This window comes from Lontra canadensis, unplaced genomic scaffold, assembly GCF_010015895.1.
Source record: "Lontra canadensis isolate GAN:19392208 unplaced genomic scaffold, GSC_riverotter_1.0 scaffold59, whole genome shotgun sequence".
In the NCBI taxonomy this organism is placed as follows: domain Eukaryota; kingdom Metazoa; phylum Chordata; class Mammalia; order Carnivora; family Mustelidae; genus Lontra; species Lontra canadensis.
The window spans coordinates 2,433,783-2,451,047 of record NW_022631053.1 but is presented as its reverse complement, the minus strand read 5'-3'; the positions used below and the strand labels follow the sequence as shown (position 1 = coordinate 2,451,047).

The 17,265-nt window shown below is 51.1% G+C and overlaps 1 protein-coding gene across 1 annotated transcript; it reads right to left on the bottom strand.

Annotated features, from left to right (window-relative positions):
- Positions 1-8,690: 8,690 nt before the first annotated feature.
- LOC116878903 (keratin, type II cytoskeletal 71) lies at positions 8,691-17,265 on the bottom strand. Its single transcript, XM_032876721.1, has 9 exons — positions 16,819-17,265; positions 14,256-14,470; positions 13,510-13,570; positions 12,909-13,004; positions 12,382-12,546; positions 12,059-12,184; positions 10,423-10,643; positions 9,690-9,724; positions 8,691-8,902 (listed from the first exon to the last, which is right to left on the bottom strand). Exons 1-9 carry the CDS (start codon positions 17,263-17,265, stop codon positions 8,691-8,693), a joined length of 1,578 nt encoding a protein of 525 aa, XP_032732612.1.

The window sequence follows — 17,265 nt, the reverse complement described above, 5'->3', positions numbered from 1 at the left end:
TTTATTCTGCAGTCACACCAGGGTAATCATCTCCTGAGCAAAGTGTCCTTCCCATTCCTGCCCCTAAAGTGTGACGTCATCTAGGAAGCCACCACTGCTCTTGTCATCTGAGAAGACACCTCAGCAGCTGGAAGAGAAACTTCTCATTCAACACAGAGGAAGCTGAGGACAAAGTGAGGCAATGACCTGAAGACAGAGCCAGATGTCCTTTTACCTCTTCACCTCTGGGGTCCACAGCCCTTCGGGTCACCATTAGAGCTTGCACAAGTTATGGTTTCTTCAACCATCTGTGCCTCCCTTAGATCTTAAGACCTCTGAGGGCCAAAATCATATTCCCACCCTCCCTTCCCTACACCAGCCCTCTTACACAATCCCTATGCCAGAAGGGACCTCAATGTTTTTGTCAGAAAGAAACAGAAACTAAAAAGAGATAGGTAGATAGATAGACAGACGGATGGATGGATGGATAGATAGATAGATAGATAGATAGATAGATAGATAGATAGATACAGACATTCATTATAGGGAATTGACTCACATGACTGGGGAGGCTGAGAAGTTCCAAGACCTGTAGTCAGTAAGCTAGAGACCCAGGCGAGCTAGTGGTGTTGTTCCAGTGGGTGTTTGAAGGTCTGAGAACCAGGAGAGCTGATGTGCAAATTCTAGTCTGAGGGACAAGACCAATGTCCCAGCTCAAATAGTCAAGCCAGCAAAGTTTCTTCTAACATTTTTGTTCTATTCGGGTACTCAGTGGATTTGATGAAGCTCACCCCGTTCGGGAGGACCATCTGCTTTACCCAGTCTACAGATTCAAATGTTCTCTTCATCTAGAAACACCCTCACGGACACACCTGGAATAATGTTTGACCAAATGTCTGGCAGCCCAGTTGAGCTGACACATAAAATTAACCACCACTGTCAATAATACCTGTTTAGTTCAACAAAGAGAAATCCTATTTTCATTTCTGCCAAAACCCATTGGCCCCTTTGAAGCCTTTCTTTTTTCTTATCTCTCGCCAGTGTTGTGCTGGGGCAAGTTCAGTGGGCTGACGACAGCCAACTGCTAGATTTTTAAGAATTTGTGGGCTGCTTATTATACAGAGCCATAATTCGACTTAAATTATCTAAACTTACAATTAGATAAATTAAACTAAAAACAAAGTTAAGAAGCGTTTAAAACTCATAACTTCTTAGTTAAGTTACCATTATCTAAGCTCTTGAGATGACTTACATCTCTTGAATCAGTATGGTGGAAATGCTATGCAATGATGTACACTCTGTAATCAGCAGCATCGTATTGGTGATGGAAATCACCATTATGGGAATATTTACACCAAAGGAATCACCAAACACTAGAAATCAAAGCTTCATTCATTGTTTTTTTATAGTTTTAAAAATTGAGATATAACTGACACATAACATTATATTCGTTTTGAGTGTACAACATAACAACTCTATATGTGAACGTATTTTGAAGTGATGTATTGTTCTATTTATTGTCTAAAGCCATAATGTCTGTTATAATTGCCACTAGCCCCACCTGGTCACTGAGCACTTGAAATGTGGCTAGTCCAGTTTAGATGTATTGTTAACATAATACACACGCCGGATTAGAAAGTCTTAGCCTGGGAAAAGAATGTAAAATATTTCATTTACAATTCTGACATTGATTCCATGTCAAAATGATAGTATTTGTGTTAAGTATAATATATCGTGAAAATAAATTTGAGCTTTTTTTTTTAATGGGGCTACTAGAAAATTTTAAATTATATGTGTGGCTTGCATTGCACTTGGATTGGACAGTCCGGGCCTAGATTTAATTATTAGAGAAGATGTGGTGCAAATTAAATTTAAAAGTGTGTCATTTCTGTAGCCATTACATGATAAACAGCAAAAAGAAAGAAAGGAAGGAAGGAAGGAAGGAAGGAAGGAGAAAGAAGAAAGAAAGAAAGAAAGAAAGAAAGAAAGAAAGAAAGAAAGAAAGAAAGAAAGAAAGAAAGAAAGAAAGGAAGGAAGGAAGAAAGAAAGAAAGAAAGAAAAAACCCTGACAGAATAATCTTCCAGTATCCAAAAACTATGACCTGATTCGCTGGCATCATCACTCCCATCTCTGAGGAGCGAGTGAAGTTTCAACATCCATCCTCCTTGCTTTGCTTCCATCTTCAACATTAGGATGATAATAAGGACCAGCATCTGTACCTATTTATATACATATGTACATATATGCATGTGTATGTATATCCATGTATACATATGTTTTTCAGAGAGCTGACAAAGCTTTTATCAGGTCACGGCTGTCTCCAACCCTCCGGCTGACCCTGCCCACCCTCCAGACCCTATCCTCTGCAGGGTTGGCCAGAATGTCCCTCCCCGTGCTTCATTTCCACATCTGCAGGCATCAGAGGTTAGTTTCCCGAAGGAGGCAGAGTTCAGAAACACGGACTCAAATACAAGAGCCTGGGGTACAAGATGAAGACAGGAGGAGACGGGCACTCTCGCTGGCGGGAGATCAAATTAGGATCAGAGTTTTCAGGGAAGCCCTAAACATTACCCAGATTTCCTAGATGGTTACCACTGTCTCAACAGTAGTAGTGAGAATAATAATAATTAATAATAATAGTAGCTCAGATTTACTGTGGGGCTGGCATTTTATGTCTCAGTTGCAACGGTGCCAGGAGGTAACACTTCTTCCCCTTTTTGCAGAAGAGGAAACAGACAGAGAGAGGATAATAAACTTGCCATAGGGCGTGGTGCCGCCTTCCACACCTGGAACCAGAGTGACTGCCCAGCAACGGCTCACAGCCTCATCTCTGCAGCGTCACACCTGCAACACTGCAAACACTCATGCTGGGTACCTATCAGCTTCCTTTTGTTGTTCCTTCTGACAATTTTGTAAACACCGTGTAGTTGACAGAGTGATTTTATCCTCCTTGTTGAGACGAGGACACAGAGATCACAAAGAGATGGCAGCTTAGAGGGGTTTTCCCTTGTCCTGTGTGAACAGAGGAAAGTTAAGAAGGGGCAGTATGGGTTGTCACGTGGGGCTAACTTGACTTACAGGATTGAACTTCATTCTGAGAGGCGTCCTTCCCACTGTTAGATTGTCCTTTTCCTTTATGAGATGATGAAAGTAGGGAATGGTAATTGTTGCTTTTTTTTTTTTTTTTTAATGTCTCATTTTGGCAAAATGAAAGGCTGGCCATCGTAGTATCTGATTTGAAATCCTAACGGATAGTGGGCTCTCTGCATCCTGTCCTCCGGTCCTGGAGCACAGGGGTCTCAGAGCTCTCCATGGCACCCCTCTTCCAGTCTGGCCCATTTACCAAGGGGCTCCACTGCTGCTGACAAAGTGTGAAGTATACTCCAAGGGTAGTGCCCAACCTGCCTCCCACTGAGCTGGAAAGACGCCCTCCATTACCCTGGACTATGAAGGGGGGCATCTCAGAGAGAGCAAGGGGCCTGGGCTGACCCGGCCACTGATGACGTGCAGAGGGAACACTCTGGGCTTTCTGGCTTCAGAGAGTGAGTATCCCCACCAATCCTCTTCAAATCTGCCCCTTTCCCTGCTGCTCCACTTGTTTGTCTAGGGAAGAACGTCCAGCAGGGATCCCCTCACCACCTACCCTTATCCCATCCCTTCCTTGTCCCTGTCCTTTTCCTATCTGTCCTGAAAGCCATGATTCACCCACCTTGTCTTTCTTTTGAGGATTTTCCACGGCAGCCTGGAGGCCCCTCCCTCCTGATTTGGCTAGATTCCAAGACAATCAAAGAGCCACTCAAGCAAACAAACAAACAAACAAACAAAAATCAGGGCCGTGTGAGGAGAGCTAGTTCCTAGAGGATAAATATTTTCTGTTTCTTATAAATGGAAAAAATCCTTAGGTCATCTGTGCTTCTGAATGACCTGTTTCATGGCTCGTTCTTCATTTTTGGGTGGCTCTTTTTCCTCCTCCACTAGCACCCACGAGGACAGGGACCATATTCCAGTCTAGCGTGGGGGGATGGGAAATAGCCTCGGCAAAGGAAAGGAGAAACTTTGGTTTGAAAGATAATTTTCCTCCCTCCAGCTGTGCTGGGATTAGCCCCCACCTGACAGAGTGAGCACAGGAGAACCAGGCCAGCGAGGGTGGGCGGTGGGACCTGGGAACCTCCAGCCCTGAGAAGGGCAGCCGGGGAGGGAGCCAGACAAGAAACAGTGTTTATTGCTGGGCAGGACAGTGCATTCATGCCTGGAGTCGAGGTCCTGTGTATCTGCAGAAGGGTGATCAGAGGCAAAGCAGAATTTTCCTAATGCCAAGTTACAAGACACGAGGGCTCCAGAGCCTCCTCAGAGTGCTCAAGAAAAGCAGAGATGGGGGCGCCTGGGTGGCTCAGTGGGTTAAAGCCTCTGCCTTAAGCTCAGGTCATGATCCCAGGGTCCTGGGATCGAGCCCTGTATCGGGCTCTCTGCTCAGCGGGGAGCCTGCTTCCTCCTCTCTCTCTGCCTACTTCTCTGCCTATTTGTGATCTCTGTCTGTCAAATAAATAAATAAAATCTTAAAAAAAAAAAAAAAGAAAGAAAGAAAAGCAGAGATGTCTCTGCCAGCAGTGGTGGCTGTCTTTGGCTGGCTGGGTTGGTCACCGTACCATTGTCTGGAGAAAGGACAGTGCCCGGAAGAGCCCACTCCCATGAGCGTGTCCACCTCCTTCGTGCTGCTCCAGATTCTTCTTGCTGGTCTGGGATCTCGTTTTGATACTTCTGTTCCCAGAGCCCAGCCAGCTTCTCAGGATAAACTGTCCACCCCAGTCAGCTTCAGCCCATTCCCTTCAAAAGCACCCCTCCCCACTCACTAGGTCTATCCCAGGCCACCTCTACCACCTTCTTGATGCTCCCTTCTTGTCCCCTCCTGCTCCTACTCTGGATCCAACACCACCCAGCTTTCCTGGCCACCTCTGCATAGGATACCAGAACTTCAGGGGGGGACTTGATCTATGTGCTGCTTTGAACACCCCCAACTCCCACCACTGAGGGGATCTGATTCTGTGACTGGCAGGTGGCAAGGGGCCACAGCCTCTGTGGGCAGCCTACAGTGGGGAAATCTGAGATGGGTTACAGGGCAATTGTAGGCATAAAAGGAACCCAGCTCAGTGCCCGGGACACAGAGCCATCAGGCTTCAGATGATGGAATATGATGGAAGTTCCAATAAACCATGGGCAGGGAACCCGCAGGCCATCAGGGAAGCCTGGGAACGCACAGCAGCTGGGTGGGCAGAGGCAGGTGGTTCCCATACCGGGAGGCAGGGCGGTGATGTGGAAAGAGTGTGGGCTTCGGAGAGGCAGACCTCATGGAATTCTGGCTCCATATTCTGGCTCCATGTTCTGGCTCTGCAGCCACGGCTATAGCAGGTGTCTGTCTCAGGAATAATAACGCCCACCTCAGAGAGGTGACACAGGGGACATGCCCAGCTCAGGGAGATTCCAGCCCATGGTAGGCGCTCTGTAAACATCAGTCTCCCAACCCTCGGGCCCCCATCTCGTATGCTGGGCCTAAAATATAGGAAAGGGCTGAGGGGGGTGAGGCTTCACGGATGGAGAGGAGTGAGTAGTGATCAAGGCGGGAGGCCTCAGCCCCCTTGGCGGGCACCCTAGGAACCCTGTGGGACCCCTTTTGTTTCCTTGCCCTCCAGAGACATCCTGAAGGTGCCAGCTTGACCCACGGCAGTCCCCCAGCTGGACTGATGCTGTGTCTGGCTTGGCCTGTTGCAGGGTCCCCTCCAGGCAGTGTCCCCAGGGCCCGCTCCCATCAGCGGCCACAGCAGCAGCCTGGAGCTGGGATCCCACGGGGAGTGCAGAGGGCTAGTTATTCCACCAGCTTGTGCTCAGTGCAAATGGTGTTCCAGACATAAGAGTACAAAGGTGAGGACAGTTCAGGCCCTGTCAACGGCTTTGGGGGAGGGGATACAAAGGACAAATAAGGTGGGCTGAGGACTTTATTCACTCGCACCACTTTTTCCTCCACCTGGATCCTTCCTGAGTGGTCCATAGGCCAGAAGGTTCCTGAGAGCAGGGATTGGAACTTCACTTTCTCTCTTTCCTGCATCCACTCCACAAGCGTCCCTTCACTCTGAGGGGAGGAAGACAGCCTTGTGTCTCAGACCCAGAGACAGGATGTGGGGCCTGTCACAGTGCTCTTACCCAGCTGTCCCTCAGCCTCTGTTGGCGTCCCGTATCACCTCTCACCCTGTCCCTCAGCACACGGCCTTGCACCTGACTAAAGTCTAGGCTATTAGGCGTAAGTGTTCTCAGTGCCACAATCCCATGTCCCTTTCAGAGCCTGTCCCGCCATCTTAATTCCTTGACCCCATCTCCATTCCCTCATTCCAAAACCTTGCTCCATTTGCTAGGAGTTTGGGTCTCTTTCTCAGCTGATTATATTCTCAGCTCTGAATGCTTGCTAGAATCCCTTCCCTGACTTTCAAAAGATCCCCATGAGCGCCCAGACCCTACTCCAGTGGACCGCCTTCACTGGTCTGGAGTACTGGCTTAGACCTCCGTATTTTTTTCAAAGTTCCCGGGTTATTTCTGAGCCTGTGTAAAGCACCATGGTTCTTGGCAACTGGGATCAAATAGCCACTCAGACTCGCGGGACTTCATGGTCACCGTCCCTGTGAGTCATCGTCCTTATTCTCTCTCCTCAGAGCCCTCTTTTGTCCCCCAAGTCATCCATCAGCTCCTGCCTGGTCTGTAGCCCACAGCCAGCTGAGCCCCTTCACTCTAACTACCAAGCTCGGAACTCGGTTCTCTGCTGTGGGCTCTCACGATCTCCCACAGGAAACCCCGCTCAGCCTCCAGCACCCTGGTCAGCTGCTCTGGAAAAAAAATTCCAAACCCAGGATAGCTCTGCCTACCCAGGAAACCCCTGTGAGCTCTAGGGCACAAAGAGATGTGGGAGAGTTCTTAACGTCTTCCCCAAATCTGGGTGAGAAGACAGTAGCATCTAGAGAATTAGCCTCCATCCCTCCATTTGAGAAACCAGTCTTCTTCTAAGCCTTTCAACTGGAAAGTTCCTTCTGCTATCCCAGCTCAATTCTTACTGCTGCAAAGGTAGCAGGGGCAGTGGTTTTATGTGGATCCTTTGCTGAGGAAGTGACAGTGTCTCTACCCAGTTCTGGAAACACACACACACAGGCTTGGCCTTGTTGACCAGGGAAGCAAACTTGCCGCTGAGCCTTGAACTCCTGGCCCTCCTCCACCCACACGGTGGTGTTGACACCCAGGTTCAGAACGGTGGGAAGCTCTCGTCAATGGCCACCTCCTGTGGCAAGGGGTTGAGCCTGGTCCTATGACCTTGGCCTGCACCCCAGCCACTACTCTGAAGTTCTGTCTGTCAACCTAACCTGTTCATCCCTTTCTCCAATCCCTGTACCTCTGATTTTTTAAGCTCCTCAGGCCCCCAAGGACTTCCTGGCTGAGGTTTGCTGGCTCATGCAGGGTCACTGGGTGATCTGTCTGTCTGTCTGCCTTATATTCCTCCTCACTCCAGGACAGACAGGTACCTGGGCCAGTGACTGACACTCACAGGCTGCCCCCACCCCCAACTAACTTCACCCTCGTCTGGCCTCAGGGTCTCAGAACTGGTTCCCTATCTTAGCATCCCAGCAGGCCCAGAGTGTGGAGTCCCCCTCAACTCCACCCTTCCTGGGTGATACCCCACAAGCCCAGGCCTCTGTGCAGTGAGGAAAGTGTTGAAAAATACAGACCCCTGCCTGCCACACCCCCAGCTTCCCTCTAGGAAAGATCCAGTTCTTAGATGGAGGCTAGGGTCCCTGTCAGGAGCAAGACCATTTCTGCCAGTAGACACAGGTACTTCTTTTGTTGAAGGCCACAAACCATGCTACACATTCACCCTTCCCATGTTCTTCCTTTTTTCTCTCTCTCCTCTACTTCCTCCATCCTCCCAAACTCGGCCCCACGCTTCATGCGTGCTGTTTTTTCGGCTCTACGGAGAAAATTCCCCTAGAAACACAGGTTGCACAGGCAATCCACAGTGTGTTCGGTGTGTGTGTGTGTGTCTGTGTGTGTCTGGGTGGTGCCTGCTCCTGTGGGTTCTGGACTGAGGACGTGTACACACCTTGACTACTCAGAGACCAAGCCGTCAGATTGTGCTGTTTATTGAGGATGCAATGGGAGGACCTCTAAGAAGAAAGGAGATGTGGAGGGGCTGCCTCTTCTGTTTCTGGATATAGGAGAGAGAAGAGAGACCTGAACCATGAGATGGGGCCAGGTGGTGGGGACTGACCTCTCTTGTCCTTCGGCTTCGGCCCTCCCAGAATAGGCAGTTGTTGGGACTGAGGGCCCAGTGTGAGAGGGGGGCCTGGGTCCGAGACCCAGTAGCCGGACAGAGTAGTTAGTGACTAAGCGGGATGTTGTGTCCAAGGCAGAAGGCCGGGAGCCTGGAGCTGAGCCCATCGCCTGGCTGGGAGACCTCAGCCAAGGAGCTGAATGCCAGGCACGTACCAGGAGGAATTACACCAAGTTTAGCCATCCACACCTGTCCAGGCTCAGGAAGATGCAGGCTGGGAGAAGTGTGATGGCCAGAGGGACAACGGCAGGGCAGGATGGAGAGGGGGCTGACAGCAGGTTGGGGGACAGAGCATGTGGAAGACAGCTGGGGATGCAGGGGTGGCGGGAGGGCAGGGGGCAGCCCTCTCTACCTGCTGGCTTTCTTGGAGGAGGTGCTCTGGCTGGAGCCCTTCCCCAGGGTATCTTTGTAGTCACTGCTGCTGCCCCTGCCCCGGACGTCCCCGCCGCGGACGCTGCACACGCCAGAGATGCAGCTGCTGCTACTGGCCACGTAGCCGCCGCTCACGGAGCTGGGCCGGAAACCATAGCCTCCGCTGCCGCTGGTGCTGCTGATGATAGCTGCAGAGGGACAGCGGGGGAGCGGTACCCTCAGGGGCGGGGCTAGGCGAGGCCCCAGTTCCCCCGGGGGCTCAGGGTCTCTTGGAACAATGGGTTAGGTGCCCGCCCCGCGGCTCCGCCCCCTCCCCTGGGGAAAATAGCCCAAAGACCGCTTTCCCCAGGTCCTGTCCTTGCCATGCCCCCCACCCCCCCCCCCGACTCAATCTAGCTGATTCTTAATTCTCAGAAGCCCAACATTTTGGTCCAGGTACCAATACAACCACCTGTTTTTCTGGATATACACCCCCTCTTCTATTAGCCTTTTTGCCAAAATTCCCCTCCAACCTTTCTTTCCCTCTCACTAGCTGCCCTATAAATGGCATCTTTTGGAGCTCTGGTTAAATTCCTAGTCCTGCTGAGAAATACAGAGATCCAACACTGTCAGCTTATGCTCTGAGGTCCCCATTCAACAATTCCCTCAGCTGCCTCTAATTCTCCAGCGCAGGGCTGGTTGCAACTTGTGGCCCTGGTGCCCTAGTTCTCACAGACACTCATCCTCTACTTCCTCCTCTAGCTTTCCTAGAGGCCACCCCCTGGGAGCAGGGAGACAGAGTGATAGGGAGGAAGAACTCTGCTCTGGGAGTCAGGAGAACTGATTGCTGGCTATGCCTCTGCTATGTGGCTGTGTGATCTCAAAGTTTTTTCTCCCCGGTCCTGAGTTTGCTCAGCTACACACACGGGGCTGCAATTAAGACCCTTTCCTGTCTGCAGATTCTACAGTTCTAGGGCCCAGCACACAAGTACTTACAGATGCTGACCGGGGAGGGAAATTCTCCTGACATCCTGTAAGGGAGAGAAATAAAGTAAGAGCAAGCAGTCATCCAACCCACAGTCTCTTAACCTCAAAGCTAGTATCCCCAACCAGCCTGTTGTGGGTTTTTGAACCCAATAGGCACCTCTGGAAATTTCCTAGGCTTTTGGTGAAAGCAGAGCTTAGGAAGCTGTGGCTGCAGCCCCTGAATCTTTGGGGGTAAGCAGGCAACAACCCGAATCAAACAGTCGGCACAAGGTACACATGCAGGCTGACATGCACACTTCCCAAGGACCGGCCTCAGCCCTGAGTCTTTCTCGGCTGCTGAGAACATTGGGGAAGATGGAGTGGTTGCCCTGGGACACGTCTGATAAGCTCATCTTATTTCTGGACAGGTAAGGATGATGGAACAAGAAGGCCTAACATAGTAATGGGGTGGGGTTTATTTTTTTATTTTTTGGTTGGGGTTGGGGGTGGTGGTAGTATGCCGAGGTATACCCAGGAAAATTGTAAGATGGAATGAGCTAATCGCTGAGGCGCAGTGCTTGGCATGAGTGAGTGCTCACGCAGGCGTAGGTATTATTTATTACTGTTATTATTCCCATCATCACCACCCCTTCACTCCCAAGGACTCATCTTTTCTGGATGAGTGTGTTAAGGATTCTCTTTTGTCCTTCTCAAACCCCCCTCACCCCTCCCCGGCCTTTCCTGCCGGAGCACCGCCCCCCACCTGCACTCCTCGCTCTCCAGCAGCTTGCGGTAGGTGGCAATCTCCATGTCCAGGGCCAGCTTCAGGCTCATAAGTTCCTGGTACTCGCGCAGCATCCGGGCCAGCTCCTCCTTGGCCTGGTGCAGGGCGGCCTCCAGCTCATCCAGCTTGGCCCGGGCATCCTTCAGGGCATTGTCACCCCTCTGCTCGGCATCTGCGATGGCCGTCTCCAGGTTGGAAGCCTAAACAGGGAATCAAAGAAGCTGGAAAACTGGGCGGGGTGATTAGAGTCATCCACATCCAAACCCCACTAGTGCTTGGAGACTCCTGGGTGGGGATGCCCACTTCTATCTTTCCCACCTCCCACTCCTCTAATAGGCTGGAGCCCCTTCTGGGGCCAGCAAGTCCTTCCTAGCTCTATCTCCACTTGCTTGTATTTAGGCATTGGTGGTGATGTTCAATAGTGCACCCTGCCCTCCTGCTCTCCTGTGATTGTGACCAGTTCAGTACCACGTCAGTTCATTAGGAAGACATTTACTTGGCCATCCATGTGCCAAGGATACAGAAGAGCTTTCTGCTCTTGAGTTGTTTCAAGTCTGGGATGAGAGATCCTTAGAAGGTTGTGTTGTGGGTACAATGAGAGTGGCTGCCCAGGTACATAGGACCACAGATGAGGGGCACAGGGAAGGAGGTTCCCTAGAACTAACTATTACTTCCCAAGTGCTTACCATATGCCTGGCACTACCCTCAGCCCCAACATGCCTTTTGCGTGTCTTAGCTCATACAGTCCTTAAACTCGCCTGTGCAGAGAGGACAACTAATCTGCCCCACGTCATGGAGTCACTAAGTGTTAAAGCCCCTGGGAAGGTGGAAAGAGCACTGGTCTAGGAGTCATAGTGGGTTCCAATCACAGCTCTGCCATTCGCCAGCTTGCAACCCACTTAACCTCTCTGAGGTTTCCTCATTTGTAACAATGGGTAGCTCTTGCCTCATAGAATCTTTGAGACACTTCTGGGTGAGAAAATGATAAGAACCCCCGCTGTTGTTATTCTGTAACCTCATCCTGTCTCCCCATCTACTCAAGCTGAGACTGCAACCTAGAGCCCTGGGAAGAGTTTGAGCAAGGTCTTACTGATAGTTAAATAGTTACAGAAGTCTCTTGAATGGCGCTCTCTGAGCCCACTTGTCAGTCATTTCACTAACAAATGTTTATTAAGCTGCTACGATGTCTTGGCACTGTACTAGATGCTGGAAAAGCAATGGGAAACAGAACAGCCAGCTCCCTGCCTTCCTCCAGTTCCATGGAAGAAGGGACAGGCTGGTGTGGGGCAATCACCAAAGTGTGACAAGGACAAGAGAAGCACAGATGCCAGAACAGCATGCGATTAAGGCAGAAGGCACAGGGGGGTGTGGTCCTACCCCATTCTGGGGAATGAGAGAGACAGCTTCCTGTAGGAAGGGCATCAAAGCAGAGGTTCTTGGGGAGAGTGGGAGATGAGACGCCCCAGGGATGTCTGCTCTAAGTATTTGAGGCAGTGACCTCATTGGTTCCTTTCCTTTCATGGGCAGAGATTTGAGAGGCTGATATTCTTGACCAACCCTTTCCCCCTCCAATTATGCCCTCCTGCCCCAGGCCATGGGCAACCAGTTCCCTCACCTGCTTCTTCACATTCTCAATCTCTGAGCGGATTCTCTGGATGAGCCGGGTGAGCTCTGAGATCTCATTCTTGGTGTTCTTGAGGTCATCCCCATGCCGGCCAGCTGCCAGCTGCAGCTCCTGGAACTGGGACCCCAAAGCACAGAGCATGGTGAGCATGCTGGATAGTCATAGGACCACATGATATCTCGGGATTGCTAATGTCATGGGGGAAGGACATGTTGGACACTTAACTGGACATGGCCTCTGTTCTGAGAATGATCAGGCCCAGTCCTCATGCCTGCTGGGGTTGCCCTCCCCAGTCCTGCTTCAGCCCAGCTTACCTTGGTCTGGTACAGTGCCTCGGCTTCTGCCTTGCTTTTCAGGGCGATCTCCTCATACTGGGCACGGACCTCATCAATGATGCTGTCCAAGTTCAGATCCCGGTTGTTGTCCATGGACAGGATGACGGACATATCGCTGATGTGGGACTGGATCTGAGCGATCTCCTATATGGAAACAAGGCTGGTCTCACGTCTTGACTTTCAGAGGCTAACAGCCCTCCCACCCATTCCTTCAAGCAAGATAAGCAAATCTGGGTGATGCTAACTTAGAGGCTCTGGGGCAAAGCTATTGCTCCCTGGGCAAAGTGAGTTTCCTCCAGGCCGCAGATAGATTACTGCCACCATGAAGCCAGGACATGGACCATTTCCTTTCCACCCAGAAGGTGGAGACTGGGAGCCACTCAGGGCTGAAGTGGGAGATGAATGGCTAACCACAGGGTCTCCCTGAGATCAAAGAGCCTCTCTCAGCCCCCAGAACAGAATTTTACTTACTGCCAGCAGAGGGGTGGGTGGAGACACAGACTTACGGCTTCATAGAGACACTTGAAGAACTTGATCTCCTGGTCCATGGAGTCCACTTTGGCCTGAAGCTCAACCTTATTGGCATAAGCAGCATCCACATCCTGGAAGATGCCCCCGACATCCCTTGGTCACTGCCAGTGCAGCAGAGAAGGAAACACTCACCCCAGCCTGGGTGCCCGGCACAATAAAATAGTTGCCCTTTTCTCTGAGAGGCTCATGGGAGAGGAGACGACAGAGCAAAAGGCCCAGCCTTGCACAATCCTGAGTATCTGCTCCTTCAGCAGGGATGGGGTACCCCCCTAAGGAAGGGAGCCCCAGCCAGGCTGCTGTCAGTCATCCCTTTGATGTGTAAGTTGGGCCCTGTGGCTGCAGGGGAGCCCTTGTGTGTCATCTTCTGCTGTTCTTTACTGTGGACATGAAACACTCAGAACGGCCATCATCTCTCTGCCTTTTCATTCCCTTTCTGGATAGTCCATTGTGTTTTTCCTCAGCCTTTACGTCATTAGTTTGGAATCAGCTCTTTCACTGAGAGCAGAGGATACTGGTAAGCTCAGCTCTCCCTGGTCCCAAGCCAGCCCTGGACTCAAGGCCTGTCTTGCCTCTCACCTTCTTGAGCAACACAAACTCATTCTCTGCAGCTGTTCGCCTGTTGATTTCTTCCTCATACCTGCAAGAATGCCAGAGCTTTGTCAGTGAATATGTCTCACTTAGAACCCTCTCACTGAGAACCTCTTTCACTCAAAGAAAACTTTAAGAGGCAGTATGGCCATTTGAGGGACGGATGCTAATGGGCCACAGAGACCTGGGCTAGTGAGGCCACCAGGCAAGGAAGGCTTCTTGGAGGAGGGGACATGGTAACTAAGTCTGGAGGGGGAAAAAAGGTGATTATTGAAGATCCAGCTACAAAACTGAGGTAAGAGCATGTGGAGCAAATGTTCTATGGGAAATCCTACAGGAAGCAAGAAGCAAGCTCTTCCTTGAAAATTTGAATGAAGCCTTACAAATGAATGGGAGTGTTTTCTTAGTTCCTCCTCATAGCCATTCCTCCAGTGAGGACCCAGAAGCTCCAGGAAATTATGAGTAGCTTCATCAAGGTTTCCCTCATCCAGGCAGATAAGGTCCTTTGACCACTGTTCAGCTCAATGGACATTTGTCCCAAGGGCCAGACCAGAGGCTGGAGGAGCAGAGAGCAGTTTCCAGAGTTGTGTTGGGATGATTCTGCCTGGTAAGACGAAGAACAATGCCCCTCATCTCCAAAAACTTTAAGCCGGGGGTAGCTGCCATTCCTGCAGAAGGAGCTCAGAGGGAAAGGGACAACTGTCCAGCTGCAGGGGGATCCCTTCCCCACTCACCTCTTCTTGTAGTCCTCCACCACATCCCGCACGCTCCTTAGCTCTGAGTCCAGCCGCACCCTGTCCCCAGACAGCGTCTCCAGCTGCTTCCGCAGGTTGCTGATGTAGCCCTCAAGGATGGGCTCCAGGTTGTTCTTGCAGTTGTTCAGGTCCAGCTGCTGCAGCAGCTCCCACTTGGTCTCCAGCACCTGGTTCTGCTGCTCCAGGAACCGCACCTGGGACCCAAAGAGCAGAAACTGTTAAGCCCCCGTGGGAATAGTCACACTTGTCATTCACAAGGCTCTGTGCAAGGCGCTCTGCCTGCATTTTCTCCTTCACCCGCTCACAACAGCTGTATGAGGCGGGCGAGTTGTCAATCCCATTAGATAGGAAGGAAATGGACCCATAGAGAAGTTGAGCCTCTTTCCAAGGTCTACCAGTTTGTTAAGAGGGGGAGCCCAGAAATAAACCCAGACTTGTGTCCCATAACTCATGCATCCAGTCTCTTAGAACCCCATTATGGCCAATCCAGCTCAGGATAGGGGAGTGCCTAAAAACTACCAAGACAGGGTCAGGCTGGGTCCATCTTTGGAAAAGTTGACCGTTCTGCAGAAGGGAATCTATTCTTCATTTTGTAGCCTATCAAACTCAGTGAGGCTCAATGGGCCAAGAGCTTCCGGGTGTTCTAAATTTCTGCATCAGGCCCCAGCTCCATCATTGCTCATGGCCTCCTCCCGCTGCCCTAGTTCAGCCCCTTAGAACCATCTTCCACAGAGCAAGCATGGCACGTGGGGCAGGATGGATATATAGGGCTCCCCATGCCACTGTCACCTCACTGGGCCAGGAAACTGACCAGAGGGAGGGGATCTACATACTCTTCTCTTGTGCAGTTTGGGTGGGGGGCACGACTTTTAAAATATGACTTAATCCACATGAGCACAGCCATTATCTAAATAAGGTTGTGTTCTCTATTATCATAAGCACAGGACCTCCAAAAACTGGCTGGGATTCAGCGTTGAGATGGGAATAGCTGCCAAACTGCTTGCCCCCTGCAGATCATCCAGTCTTGGTTTGGTTTAATCAGTCCTGACTCTTTCACGTATATCCCTAAGACTGAGCGTTAGTCGCAGAGTAAACCCTACACCCAGGACGCCACAACTGGCATCTGGGCTACACATTGGACTGTCAGGATCACAAATAGGTTGTGTCCTCATTCTGAAGAATAAAGTCACAGGGACAGTGCTGGCCCCTGAGGCAAACAAGGGATGCTCGGAACAGGAGTCTAGAGCTGGGGCTTGGGGCAGGGGCATGGGGAGGCTCCAATGGCCAATGCCCATTTCAAGCATAGGCTTTGTCCTGGGTTGACCCACCCTTGGTACCTTATTGTCATTTAGTCAACGTAGCCCCCAGCGCCCAGGAGTGGCTCTCACCTTCCTCCCTCCTGCTCCCACCCCAGATGCCATACCCTGGCAAGGCATGTCCCTCCATGCTTTTGCCGACTCATAGAATGAGAGTAATAATTTCTCATCTATCAAAAGTCAGGGGCATCTCTGGCTTGGATGATGCCTTGAGCCCTCCTCCAGACCCTGGATCCTCCCCTTCTCAACCCTCCTCCCCCATCTCTCTGAAGATGAAAATGATAGTAACGCTAACTATCCCTTCAGAGCACTTCCGTCTGTGGGAGGAGGCACTGTGCCAAGATCTTCACATGCATTTTCTTTTATCAACCTGACAAAACCCCGGAGAGGCAGGCTATTATCTGCATTATAGAGATAAGGAAATGGAGGCGCAGACAGAATAAATAACTCTCCACACAGCTGCTCCGTGGCTGGCTTAGTCAAGACCCAGCTGGTAAGTGATGGGACCAGAGCAGAAGCTAGGTCTGACTTCAGAGCACTGTGGAGGCGTCCTCCCCACTGCCCTCTTCTGCTTCTCTCTCGAGTCCTTAGCCAACTGAAAAAAAAAGCCCATGGCCAAGCCATCTGGCAATGACCCGTCAAATGACTAGTGGATGAGACCTGCTGATAATGGACGAGAGGAAGACTCTGGGGCAGATTTCCTCTCACTGCTTTTTTTTTTTTAATTTTTTTTAAGATTTTGTTTATTTATTTGACAGGGAGAGATCACAAGTAGGCAGAAAGGCAGGCAGAGAGAGAGGGGGGAGAAGCAGGCTCCCTGCTGAGCAGAGAGCCCAATGTGGGGCTCAATCCCAGGACCCTGAGATCATGACCTGAGCTGAAGGTAGAGGCTTAACCCACTGAGCCACCCAGGTGCCCCCTCTCACTGCTTTTTCCACACACAGGCTGCACGGACCCCAAGCTTAGCAATGGCACCAAGCCAACCCTCGATTAAGAGACAGAGATCTTTCCTTCGGAGGTCCTGCCAGTAACCCCCATCAGCCTCTGCCAGTAGAGACAGACCTCCCTCTGTGTTCTCTTGAGAACGACTGCAGGGAACCATACATAAGTCACCTCGATGAAAGAAAACATCTGCTTTATCCACATTCAGTGCTTCCTCATATCTAACCTGAATCCCTGCTCCTGTAACAGAAGCCCATGCCCTGAGAAGAGAAGGTTAGACCCACCTTGTCAATGAAAGAGGCAAACTTGTTGTTCAGAGCCTTGATCTGCTCCCGCTCCTGGGCTCGCACTTTCTGGATCTCCGGGTCCAGCTCCACATTGAGGGGGGCCAGGAGGCTTTCGTTGACAGTGACCTGATGGATGCCCCCTGGAGGGCACACGGACGGACACACAGGCCCCAGGGCCACACTGCCAAACATGCTGCCAGCAAAGCCACTGGCCCGGCCTCGACCAAACCCATAGCCTCCGCTCTTCCCGCTGCCGCTGGCCATGTTGAAGGAGATATTCCGGATGCCCCCCAGGCTGTAGAGGCTCCGGCTTCCAAAGCCCCCACTGAGCCCTTTGCCCCCTGCCCGGTAGGAGGATGAGCTGCCCCCTGAGAGCACCGCTGAGCAGCCACTGAAGCCCCCCTTGGTGGCAGCTCCCGACTTGCAGGTGAATTGGCGGCTCAT

Excerpts from the sequence above, each read along its gene's own strand:
- LOC116878903 (XM_032876721.1), bottom strand. The coding sequence starts at position 17,265 with ATGAGCCGCCAATTCACCTGCAAGTCGGGAGCTGCCACCAAGGGGGGC. Across the intron at positions 12,547-12,908 it reads TCAAGTGTCTCTATGAAGCC|GAGATCGCTCAGATCCAGTC; the intron begins GTAAGTCTGTGT and ends GTTTCCATATAG. Across the intron at positions 8,903-9,689 it reads TCCCTCCCCGGTCAGCATCT|CTATCATCAGCAGCACCAGC; the intron begins GTAAGTACTTGT and ends GTCCCTCTGCAG.